The sequence below is a fragment of the Phalacrocorax carbo genome, chromosome Z (assembly GCF_963921805.1).
Source record: "Phalacrocorax carbo chromosome Z, bPhaCar2.1, whole genome shotgun sequence".
Classification (NCBI taxonomy): domain Eukaryota; kingdom Metazoa; phylum Chordata; class Aves; order Suliformes; family Phalacrocoracidae; genus Phalacrocorax; species Phalacrocorax carbo.
Window position 1 is genome coordinate 75624773 of NC_087548.1, and position 12937 is coordinate 75637709.

At 40.7% G+C, this 12937-nt stretch overlaps 1 protein-coding gene across 3 annotated transcripts in view; it reads right to left on the reverse strand.

Moving 5' to 3' along the window:
• Positions 1 to 12937, reverse strand: part of GRIN3A (glutamate ionotropic receptor NMDA type subunit 3A) — an 83389-nt gene that overhangs the window by 13216 nt on the left and 57236 nt on the right. For all 3 annotated transcript variants that reach the window (XM_064438984.1, XM_064438983.1, XM_064438982.1), the window contains 3 exons: positions 8731 to 8876; positions 7201 to 7316; positions 4755 to 4906 (listed from right to left, as the gene is read on the reverse strand). In XM_064438984.1, the coding sequence (XP_064295054.1) occupies positions 4755 to 4906; positions 7201 to 7316; positions 8731 to 8876 (414 nt within the window). The remainder of the gene's footprint in view (positions 1 to 4754; positions 4907 to 7200; positions 7317 to 8730; positions 8877 to 12937) is intronic.

Here is a 12937-nt window from a genome sequence, read left to right on the forward strand (position 1 = left end):
ACAATATACAAGCCTTTCAAGTTAAACAGAAGAAACAGTTTAAACAATAACATTTTTAAAAATCTGGCTTACAAGCTGTGAAACTGTCAGTATGTATAGTTGGCTTGTTCAAAGCCTGACTAGTTCTGGACCAAGAGGGGCCCTTCTCTTTCATGCTTTCTTGAGAAGCCGTGATGTGCCAGCTTTCTCCTCTCCACACTGCCCCAGTCATTACTGCCTGGTCCAAACAGTCAAAACCACGGCTAACTGACAGGCAACTTGCCTGTTCAGGCTGATCCACCCTGCCTGCTGTCATAGTGGCTTAGTGCTGTAGCTGTTTCACTACCATGAGCAGAATGTTGCAAAGCTGCCAATTCACTGTATTTTGGTCCCCAAAAATGTCACAGAAAGAAAGAATTTGCAGTCTCTCCCAAGCTCGGGTGGAGCTAATGTGCTGGAGGGGAAAGTCCTAGCAGCCTGGCTCCTGCTGAAATGGCATTGATGAGAATAACAGTAGGGTAGAGGAAGGGCCAAGCATATTGTACGCAAAATTAAAACAAATTACACTGATTATGTCCAGATGTAATATATGTAAATATAACTCTGCCAACCCCACTTCCCTCCTGCACTACGCTTTGCTCTAAGTAGGTACTTAGCAAATTTATAGCACAGAAATTCCTCTGAGACTAGAGTATGACAATTTTAAATCAAGAGTACTCAGACAACGTTGCTGGTGGCTAGCAATTGGCATGACCAATAACTACTTGTGGTGGAGAAGGTAAGACACAATTCAGTGCAGCACTTCATTCCAGGTTTGAGTTAGCTACATCCCCTATGAATAATCCAATGGGGAGTAAGATGTCTTGGGCAAATGTTTTTGCTGGAGAGGTTCGTACAAAAGAGTGGAGTCAAGCCCTACTGACCTTTGCACTTTCAAACTCATCTGTATTTGGTTTCTCAACCTGAGGAGTCACTGCAGATATTCCAGGCCCAGTCTGGATCACGCCTTTCCAAGACAACTTTGTTTTCAAATGCAATTTAGAATGAGCAAAATGCTGCCAGACAGAGAGATATGGAAAAGATCTAGCAGTGAGTTCTGCCACAGGAAATATAATTCCCCAGTGTAAGATTAGAAAGAAATGATGAGTAGGAAGATGAATCTCAAAATAAATCTAAAGAAAAATTAACCTCCGTGTGCAGGAGTGGCAAGTGTATAAGAATCAGGCGCAGCCTAAAGAGGTAATGACACAAAAGGAAGATGGATATTCCACCCATTTAAAGGCTATGCTGATCAATATTTCACCTACATATATTCCCATTTTTGGGTCATTACTCTAGGTCAACAGGTGCAGCGTGTCACAGACCAAATTGATAAAAAAGATTTAGAAAAATACAAAGTCTTACTCTAGCTATCAAAAGGCAATTGCTGTGTCTTAGTTTAGTATATATGAATGACTACCTACTTAGAAGCTGAGACTTTTCTGAAAATGAATTAGCTGCTTCTTTGTTGAACATTACCCACACTTCAGTGAATCTGTTGAATGTTAGTGTGACTGACTGCATGAAGTTAAATAACGGAGATTTCTGGGCTGTACAGGAATAAAGGATACAAACTGACAAAAAGATAAGACCAGGAACAATTCCCATGTTTCTTGATGTAATGATGGGGAAGCTGTGCTTCAGAGAGCGTCTGCTGCTTGGCCCTATTTAGTTCAATAAATTTGTCCCAGCTGTGAGACTGCAAGTTCTAAAATCTGCAAGCTCTTGGCGAAGATGAGTGGATGGAGAGGATACTCATGGGAGATGCAGTAGAAGAATTCAGGAAATGGAAGGCCTGGACTTAGCAGAGCTTACCCCACAACAGCACAGACTTACAAGTCGCCTTTTTCTTCTGTTCTCTCTTTCTGATTGCATAAGGCCTTTGAGTATGTGGGGATTTGTTCAAAGGCAAAGTCTTTGACTGATTTCAGTCCTTCAGTTTAGTCACATGAACGAGCTTCTTGGACCTTGGCCTCTGGAGAAAAACTCAGTTATGCATGTTGGGTTAGCACAACTGAAGATCAAATAAGGACTATAGCCAGATAGCCAGCCCCACAGCGGCTAGGGCTGCCTTCCTTTCTGGCCATCATGTGGAGGTTACACTCAGAAGACTGAATTACGTTAAATCACAGCATGTCTTCCAGCTCTGACCCCCATGCTTAAAAACTCCCTTAAAACCCCATGCTTAAAACCTATTCAACACTGAGAAAAAAGGAAGTCCATGGGACTGTTCACGTGACAAAATCAGAATTTTCTTTTCAGAGTGGAGCAGCTTTTTTTCCAACCTCCTCTCCCTTCGTCAGCAGGCCTTGAGGAATCTTTGAGTACTGAAACCATATCATGGTTTTTTCATGCCACGATCACAGGGAATTTTAAGGCTTACCTGGAAACCAGTGACTCTCAGTATTGCATCACTGAACATAAAGGAGTCAATGAAAATATAGGGAATTGGGTTTGCCTCAGAGCAATGTACTAGCAATAGCTGTGCAGGAAAATAATATGGTCTTTCCTCATATTTTTTAAATTGCCAAGGCCTTTCAGCAGAGTAACTGTTAAAACGACAAGCTGAATATCAGATTTTTTTTTCTCCAGTTTGAATGCAAGGTTTATTCTATCTTTGCTCCTGTTTGCTTTTCTTCACAAAAAGACAAATCCAATTGGTTTTATAATATGCCTTCTGCAGTTTGCCCAGCTAGGGCAAATATTTTCTCTATTACTGTATTTGCTATGGCAGAAGAAAAGTTCCTGTTTCTAGAGACAGTCTTGAGATCCTAAGGCTTAGAGCAGTGGTCTCCGAACTTTTTCTGATCATGCACCTCTATCAGTAACTTTTTGAGCATGGACCCCCACATATGTATATTTATTTGTAATATATATATACACACACACACAAATATGTATTTTACTGAAGTTCTAATATTTTCTCCCTACAATCCTGTGGATCATCTCACATGCCCCCAGGGGCTGTATGCACCCCACTCTATAGACCTCTGGCTTAAAGGAGTACATATATATTTGGGGAGAAAAAGAGTACTAAATAAAACCATATTTTTAAACTGGAAGATGTTTACATTGATTCTGTGTGTTAGCTATTTCTCTAGGAATACAGACCTGGATACAGCTACTGGAGTAAAATTCTCATAATCAGAGGAAGCTCCTTAAGTCTTATCACCGGGAAATTAGTAAGAAGGTAAGTTTGTCTCTGCTATAAGAGTTTTCAGTTTTAAGACAGTTATAATTAATGCCGTTACCATCTGGTAATTTTCCTGAGATTTAATTCAAAATATTGTGTTAAAATGTAGAGTAACAGGAAGTCACTGAATGAAGTGCATGTCAGAAACAGACAGGTCAGCAACATTAAAAAGAAAATTCCCCAGATACCTGTCTTAGATGATAATATAATCTTCAGATAAGCTAGATGAGAAATAGCATTGAATACACACTTTTGTTTAAATGTGCTTTCTTGTGTTGAATTAATCACATAAAATAAGAAAAAAATTTAACAAGCTAAATAAAAATTAATTGAATTTTCTCCTATGAATGTCTGAAGTTAAAATATAATTTATTTCATATTGACACAATTTTAATTAAAAAGTTAAAAATGTAAAAAGAGAGAAATACCTGAACAATCTATGTGTTAAAGCAGTCACAAAAGTTTTGCTTTGTATGATCTCTGAAAAATGCAATTTTTCTAGTGATTTAGTCAGGAGTGAGAGGTTTGCAGACAGGAAGCTCGGGTAATCACCAAAGAGCAGGAGCCAGAGCCCTAGGAAACTGGGCTTATTTTTTAGGGGTGAATGGCTGTGCTACCACTTCCTCAGGGAGCGTGTTGGGTTGGTTTGGTATTTGGCTGAATGCTCGGAGGAGGAGATAGCATATTTCTACCTATGAATTTTGTACCAGTGAGAACATGTAACCTACGTCTTTTGGAACACCCTAAGCTAAAAGTGTATGCTCTAAGCTTCAGGCATGCTGGATCTTTTGATCCCTCAGTACTTTACCTTTGTTTTTTATTTGACAGTGTAGGGAACTTGATGAAAACCTGCCATTTCAATAAGAGGAGACTTTCCCATAAATAATAGTCTACAACTTCAGCTGCCACGAGCTAGCATAATTCCTGATTTGATACCAGGACGTAAAACCATGGAGGTTTACTTCAATTTCCTGGAGTTCTACTTAGACATTAGGCCAGCTTCTCTTCTGTCCTTTGCATGGTATCTTAGTGGACTGTTTCTAGGCTGAAGTCTTTGGTACAAGTAGCTGCCACCCATGTTAGGAAGTGATCAGTGTCATATTAGAAACTTGGGATGTACTGGATTCCCACTCTCTCTGCTTCTTCTGCTCTTGTTGCTCTCTGTGTTAGCTATTTTAGCTATCGCTCCCATGTGAGATGGTCCAGAATCGCTGACAGATCCTGTACATGGTGATACACATAATTGAATGGAATCAGATATATTTGTTGTGCCATGTGCCAGATCACTTTTTGTAATGCTACATTACATGCCTGTTTGTCTCTAGAAGTGATCTCTGATGCATGCACTGCATGCCTAACTTAGCAGCACAGTCTTACTGATGTTTTTCTTGTACTCTGATCTGAATGCTTTTGAAGCCTAATGCCTCGTTTCAGCTGCAGCCCATCTCTGTCATGTGTATATATCCACTGCACATTGTGAATGTGGGAAATAATTGGCAGCTTGAGCAAATCCTAATTTATGCGACCCAACTTAATTGCTTACCTCTGTGACAGCAAAGCTTCTTTTCCCACATGGAACAACCTTGTACCATTTGTCGTGCAGAACATCCATGAAACCATGGGACTTGTACTGGCTTATCAGTTCAGAGATGTTTGAGGTGAGCGGAGAGTTGGGGGGAAGACCAATACCATATCCTAGAAGGAAAACGAGTACAATCATCTCTCTCTCATTTGCTTTTTGCTAAAGTATGTTTATTTCAGCTATCAACTACCAGCATGGCAGATCAAGTTGGCGTTCTGTTTCAGCAAGCCAGTACAAACCTGGATCCTTTCCATGTCTTTCCATGGACTGAGAATGCTGAGATGAGACTTATTTTCTGTGCAAAATAAAATAGCCTAATGCAAACAGGATATGCAAATTCATAATTATTAAGGCCACAAAAGTAATAGGTAAAATTGGAGGTTCAAAAACTTAAGATGGAGGTACAGATAGATGAATAAATCTGCCTTGTCTCTAGAAACACAGCCTTTTACATGTCCTTGCCATGGGTTCTTATTTACCTTGTTTTAGCAATGCAAGAGGGCCTTAATGTCAAGTAGACCATTCTGTAATCTCTTTACATTTTTAGATCAGTGGATGTGACTGTGGTGTCAGATGTGACATTTTCTCTTCTTCCTATGTATTTTCTGATGAGAAGCTGTGCGCATGTAAATGTATATGGGAACAGTCTGGATTGTTGTCACACAGCAATTTAAGCCCAGGGGCTGTGCTTACCATTCATGCAGTGCTCTCATAGTGACATGGACCTTCAGATAGTAGTACAGTTTTTAGCCACTCTGTCATCTTTTACCACTTTGAAGAGCTAGTAAAGAGCTTAGTGTAAGTGAAAATGGATTCAGTAACTCTAAATGTGGTCTTTCATTTTGCAGAATCTGGGTTTTAACTTTAGAAAAACAAATACAATTGATGCCTGGAAGACATGCAGTTGTACGCAGAGATGTCCTGCCAATTACTTGCAGAGATTCCTTTCTAGTCCACTGTGGATTTTTGTTTTTTAGTTCAGAATTCAGAATTTCAAATGATCTCCCTTGGGAAAAAAAAAATCAAACAAATGAAAAAAAAACAACACAGGAAGAACCAAAAAAACCCCATAAAGGTACATGAGTGGCAAATTTGCCATCCCAGCGGCTTGCTTTTCAATGATGCAGAGCGATGTGGTGATATGAATACCTACAATGCAATAGTCTCTCTTGCTGCTGATTTTTGCATTGTGCCTATATTTCTACTTGAATATATTTGCTACCATTGAATGAATGGTTTCAGAGAAGGCATAGCTAGGGTTCAGGAATACCACATTTTCAGCATACTTAAGTGTTTTGTAATTTGGTGATATGAAGCCCAGTTATGTAAAAACATGTAGTTTGGCATTTATTTGTTGTGAAGCTGATGGTTTACTTTAGTAGAGATGACCTTTCTGAAACGGAAGATTTATCAGGTTGCATGCGCATCGTAAAACATGCAGCTGCACACACACATTCTGCTACAGCCTGAACAGCTCTCTGTTTATCTGTCCTCCCCAATAACAAAAAGAAATTAAGAAAACGGATTACTTTCAGGTCTCTGGTGTGAATTCAAATGGGAGACACTGATGAGGTAAAGCAAAAAAGAGCATTCTACAAAATGCCTAGTGCTGGTGACTTTTAGCTGAAATGATTAAAATGCTCAGCTTCCTCTGGCCTTCATTTAGCATACTGCCTTCCTCAATCAGGCTTGAATGTTTCTGAAGGAGGTTGTTTTAATGTGCGATGGGAGCAGCCAGGGTGATTGCCCTTGGAGGGGAGAAAAGAGGGAGCTTCAATCATTTTCACTGGCCATCTATCACAAAAGTGATTCCTGAAGTCTAATAGCTGCTGATGTGCTCACCCACACCTTGATTCCAGGCTGCCTTCCGATCTATCCTTGCGAATACACCAGGGCTGCAGGAGGCTGCAAACCAGGGTAGGCTCCCTTCTTTAGCTTCAATTAGCAACAGATTCATTGGCAATCTTAAGCTGACCTTTAAAATGGGAACAGTATTCATCTGCTTCAGATGAGTGCAAAACTGTAGAACAGCATTTTTAATATATTCCACTGAGTTCTGAACATGCGTAATGGAAGTGAGCTTCCAGAAAGCAAGCCTCATTTCAGGAGCTACTTTATTTCACTGTAAGTAGTGAAATGGATAGTGCCTCCTACTTGTTCGGAGACGGACCATCTCAGCACTTATAATTCTTATACAGAGCATGGCAACAGATGGTACAAGTGATCTGAAAGTTCGAAGACCACAAAAAAGGGTGAAACCTTGGTTCTGCTTAATCACTGAGAATTTTACCATAATCTTCAAGGAGTCCACAGTTTCACCTCCATACTTTCATTGAGAATACCAAATCACAACAAAGCAAATATAATACATGAGAAAGAGAGCAGTTCGTTATAAAATGATTATTACCTTCAATGGCAAAGGGTTTTCCCACAGTTAGAAGCTTGCAGTCAGCATCTATTGATACTTCATAATCTAAGAGTGCTTTATCCATGATGAAGGCATCGAGTTTCTCTGGATCATGCCTGTATTCAATATCAAAGTCAGAAACAGAATCACTTCACAGTCTAAGACTCACTGATGCTGATGGAACATTTATCTATGCAGTTCTGTGGAAGATTACTGCATGAAAAGAGAGACCAGGGAATGCTATTTTAAATGCAAAACTGGTTTATATGTTGACGAAAGGAATTGTGCATGAAATACAGACTTTGTGCATCTAGAGCAGGACAACGGAGGTAGGCCTTATTTTGCTCCCATGAAGTACTACTGATCTGAAAGATGGAAAATACTAAAACATGTTAGACTTAGACTCAGTTGAAAGGTAGCACAAAGCTTTACTGGAAAAAATAAAGGATTGCCAAAATACTAGTTCTGTCTTGGTTTCTCATTAGAGCAAAAATGCAGAAGGATAACTCATACAAAGGTGTTTATCTGCCTTTCTCTTTGAATATGAGGTAAATTTATTTCCTTCAGCCAGATGAGCTTTCCTCTATGTTCAGTTGTCAAGAACACAGAGGACTGAATTTTACTAACATAATAATTTATGAATGGCATGCTTGCATAAAATGATCATTTAAAAGAACAGTTGCAGTGCCTGTTCTCATCTGATCTAGGGACTGTGATCTCCACTCTTGTCACTTTAAAGGTTCAAGTGTTCTCCTGATGAGAAGTTACATTACTTCATTGATTTCTATGGACTGATTCCAGTTTAACCCAAAGGAACTGTCATGTATCTTAATTACCATTAGGACGGATCAAGGAAAAATACGTAAACAGGAAACAACTTCTGTGGAAAAATTCTCAGGCCATCTGTTACGCAAGTTCTATGTGTAAAATGCATGAATTATTTCATGTTTATTATCCCCTCTCTTGTTTCCTGGCAGAGTGACTCAATTGTGCGACCCCAGATCGTTAGGCACAAATGTCTCTGAACACAGCTATGCCACGATTCTCTACAGCGAGAAGATTTTGTGTTTATTACTTTTTACCAGTCTAATGCTTCTTTTATTCATTTTAATGATACATGCTTTAAGGTTTCTTTCTGAGAGTATTCTCTCCTCCCAGCATGCTGAAGATCCTCAGGAACCTCATTCACAGCTTTTGCTTGGTCTGTGATGTTTTTTTTCTGAACGTTTCTCACTGCCTGATGAAGGGCTTCCAAGCATAGAAACCTGCCAGAATTTATACATTGCCCATGCTTGATGGCAGCCCAGCAGTTAGTGTGAAGCACTGCTTCCCCTGGAAACACTCCAGCTGGTGCTACGCTAGCTTGCTCTCCAAGTATTACTCCCTCCAGGTGATTACGTGCTTTCTTATCTATCTGCCACACTCCCTTCCATTTTGTGGGATAAGCAACACTGAAAGTGCGAAACCCATCACCACCTCACTGCCGTGCATTCTGGTCGAGGGACCAGATCTGCTGTTGCAGAGGCTCACTTTAGATATGCTACTCCATCTGGGGTTGCAGGGACATTGTACCGTCGCATGTACTCATGCATCTCTGGGAAGCTTTGCCTCACATAGTCTTCTGCGCTGCTTTCTCGCACGGTTCCAAACCGAAAGCCTTGGGATGGGTGGTGGAGCTGAGGAGATGAAATTACAGATTAGCAGAGTCATTTGCCTTGTTCACATCTGGTATCTTGGTCTTATGTGTGAACAGTTTGTCAGAAATTCTCAGCATTCACAGACCTACCTCTGGTGTTTTCCTTCAGTCAGCTTTCCACATCACAGAGGAAGTTTTAAAAGACTTATCAGGTGGCTGATTAGCCTGTTTGTGTACCCTCAAGATTTTCTTCAAATGTAAAAATCCATTTCCCTTGAGACACCCTGAACCTAAAAGTCTAGGTGTTTAGCTGCATTATTTGTCTTTAAACCAGTCAACATTTCAGGCAGTGTAATGAGAAGCCTCTAGGATTGCTAGGATCCACTTTCTGGGGCTCTGGGTAGCCAGCAAAGGACCCACAGTCCAGGTTTGTTTTGGAAGAATGTCTTTTAGTAACTCCTTAAGGATGGCATTTAGTCTTCTGCAGAAAGGCAGCACCACCATTTCATTTCTAGAAGCCTAGACACTACACCGTAGACCACTGCTGTCTTTGCTGCCATTCTCCACAGAGAAACTAAGGACTGAAGTGCTGTGGACACCAAAAAGTCTCCCCTGGCAGTGAGGAGGAAAAGTACCCATCAGCAAAGCCCAAGCTTTAAGCTTGATAACCAGGCTATACACATACAGACATTCTTTGCAGTTCTCTGTCCTTTACTTTTCACAGCTGCCCCCACCTTCTGTATTTAAGGCCCGAGTAGTTTGGATGCTCACAAGTTTCACAGATCTCTGTTTCAAAGTAGCCTTTTTATCTTTGGAATGTTTAATGACTCATGGGGAAATTTTCAAATTGCACTGGAGTTGTCAGGCAGCATCCTCTACCATGCCAAGCACTTCCTTGAGATGTCCGGGTGTTGCTAAGACCCTACTAATTGGAAAGCCTTCAGCAATGTACCAGACTCTAAAAGGTCAAACGTTCAGAGCACAGGGAGCCAAGTAAAGCTAAGGCTGAAGTAGTCACGTTCTGTTTGGTTCCCAGGAAGCTCATGGTCTCCACAGCAGCTTGCAAAGATGATCTCACCACGGTCATGCTCTGCTTTGCAAAGACCAAGCAAAGAGTTGTTCTGCCAGTCCATCTGGCTGTCTGCATTATCATCTGTGTAAAACAGCGTGTAGGGCAACACAAAGCTATACAAAAGGCCTTTCCCGCTCTTCTCTTCAATGACCCCATGGATAAAAGAATATTCCTAGCTTTTTTAAGAATATCAGAGGTAGGCTGTAAATGCACAGTTACCTAATTAAGTCCGAAAAGGGGGGAAAAAAAGGGCTTTCTGGAGGTTATTTGGTGTCCTGGAAGCGATGAATATACTGTATTTCTGTTAAATTTTATCTGGAAAGTGGGCAGGTGCTTTCCACATTGTGCTTTGCTGATCTGGTCCCTGTGTTGCAACCCAGGAACGAGACATATGGGTACATGCAAGATTGTGGGCATGGAGGGAGTCTTGGCATGTTTTCTGAGGTGTTCTGGTCTGGATGATCACCAGACTAGCAATGCAGGGTGTGTCTCCATCCGGAGCTGGCCATAGTGCATGCTGTGCCAGAAGGACTGTGGGCGCAGGGGGAAATGCTTTTGCCTGGAAGTGTGGAAGCAGCATTCAAGCACCAGGAGACATAAATAACAGAGAGCGGTGCTGTGACAATACATCATGGAGACTTCCAGCAGAATGCCGTCAACCCAAATCTAGGTCTAGTCTCGAGAGATTGAAAATTACTTGCTTAAAGGATGAGCTTGGGCTCCAAGCACCTTATGTGCCAAGAAGCTAGTTGCCACAGTCAGTACTATTTTGGGGGGGTTTATTTCTTGGCAGTTTCAGCGAAGAGACCAAAAAAACTACTGAGCCTGAACACTGACCCATACTACCATCTTCCAAGTCAACTCAGGTATTTGCTGTGATATTTGTTGCCCACCTAGTGATGCCAATTGCAGTGCAACATCTGATCTGCAGATAAAGACTGTTGATGCCTGACTGCACTGGAAGGTATCCCTCACTCAGTGTGTCACCAATGTCTACAACTAGCTAAATATTTAAATCTCTGTGAGAAATGCTAGTACAAAAAAGAGAGTAAGCTGCATCTCCAAGCAATTTTCTGTCCCAAATGCTTTATTGAGGACTGTCTGTGCTTTGCTTTGTATTGGGCACAGTGTCAAATTTCACCACAAATGATGAAAACATTGGACTATGTATTAGATCAAAAGTCCATCTGGCTTAATATCCTGTCTCTAGCAACACCATATGTCTGGTGGGAAGTCTTGGAAAGTCTATGTAGGGAAGTTATGTAGTGATCCTTTGCATCCTATGCTCTTCCTGCTCCTGGTAATCTATACTTTTTCTTAAGCATAATTATGTATCTGCAAATTTGTATTTGATGACTCTTGACTCCTTTCATGAAGGATAAATCTTAATAGTGTTTTAATTCTCTATGTCTTTTGGGATGTCTATTTTTTTCTTACCGCTGCTATCCACATGAGGAAAAGGCTTGCTTGGAGCTATATGAATAGTGGATTAACCATGCAGAATGCTGCCAAAAGCAGATAACGGACTACCTGTGCTACCTTCACTGCTAATCTGCTAGGACTGCTAAGGGTAACTTGCTTCAACAGAGGATAAAAACTTCAGGATGGAAACAAGACTCAGTTGTCTCTCCTGCTTCCTTACTTTCTGTAGTTCTCCCCTAGGAAGGTTCTGTGAAATGATGGAAACCACAAATATCTGTGTCCCTACAGGACAGGTAAATGTCACAGTCTTTCTGTGAGTCCTGCTTTATTAGTTATCTCTTTTTATAGTTATCTTTTCTGTTTCTCATGCTCTGTTTTGTGTTTCTTGTACTTTGAGAGTCCTTTATTGAAAGAGTCTCTCTTTTCTCTTTAAACCAATAACAGAATCCTAATGCCTAGGGCTTCAGAGAAATCATGAACACTGAAAAAATCAGCATTTGAAGAATCACAATTTGAAGAATCAAGAAACTATTATATTTGTATTTAACTGGTGATTTGGGGGAGACAGTTACTTGCTTTTTTTATCAGTAATAACAAATACAAAAACTATCTTATTGAAAAGAAATAGCTGTCTGAATGATAAGCATTTCTAGTATGTGGAGACTACACTTCTGTGTATCCTTTACTGTGTTTTTTCATTCAAAGCTCAGTCAGTGTGAAAGGTTAATAACCATCACAAAGCGGGTAATGGGCACTAGGAACTGTTGATGCTTTTTGTATCCGTAGAGTACCTGGAGATTTGCTGGTGATTTGAGTATGATTAAAAATAAATAAATGCAGTAGCTGTAGATCCAACTCCAGACACGAGCTTTCTTGGCACTCAGCTTAGGTAACCTTACAAGGTCCCTCCAAAATCAGACATACATGGCTGTAAGAAATTGAAAGAACAAGGTTTGTTTTGATCTAGGGAGAGGCTTTCAGGGGACAATGAAGTCCTGGCTTAACAATTCATTGAACAAGATGTAAAGATAGCTGCAGGTACAGATGATATATCCCTCTTTAATAATCTCTTTAACTGCCAGACCTCCCTTTTGAAGACCTGGGAGCAAAGGAAACAACTCTTCTTTTTTAAAAGGGTCATTGCTCCTTAATATAATTGCTCCTCAGGCAGTAGGCTATCTCTGTACTCCCAAGCAGCCTCTCCCAGGCAGTGCACGGGAGCTAAGCATTGCTGCTGCGTGTGGGACTTGTTAGTGTTTAGCACTTCGAGTGTTAGCTAGCAAGACCACTGCAGCACCACAGTGATCTGCAAACTGCACTGGCCGAGCTGCTGAGTGAGAGAAGTAGGGGAACACCAACAGTCTGGACCATATAACAGCGTGTATATGAATGTATCAACAGAGTAGTTAAAAGCCAATGTTTTTCAGTGGTTAAAAAGCTACTTAGAGTTGCTGGTTAGTGGCTCTCCCAAAAAAAGGAGAAGGCTGACGATATAATTTTTGCAGCTCAGATACTGGAGATCAGGAATTTCATATTAGTAAACTGAGTTTTGTGCCTGAAGCACTGGTGTGTGCCATGTACGGCCATACTGCTTAGGTACATCCCAA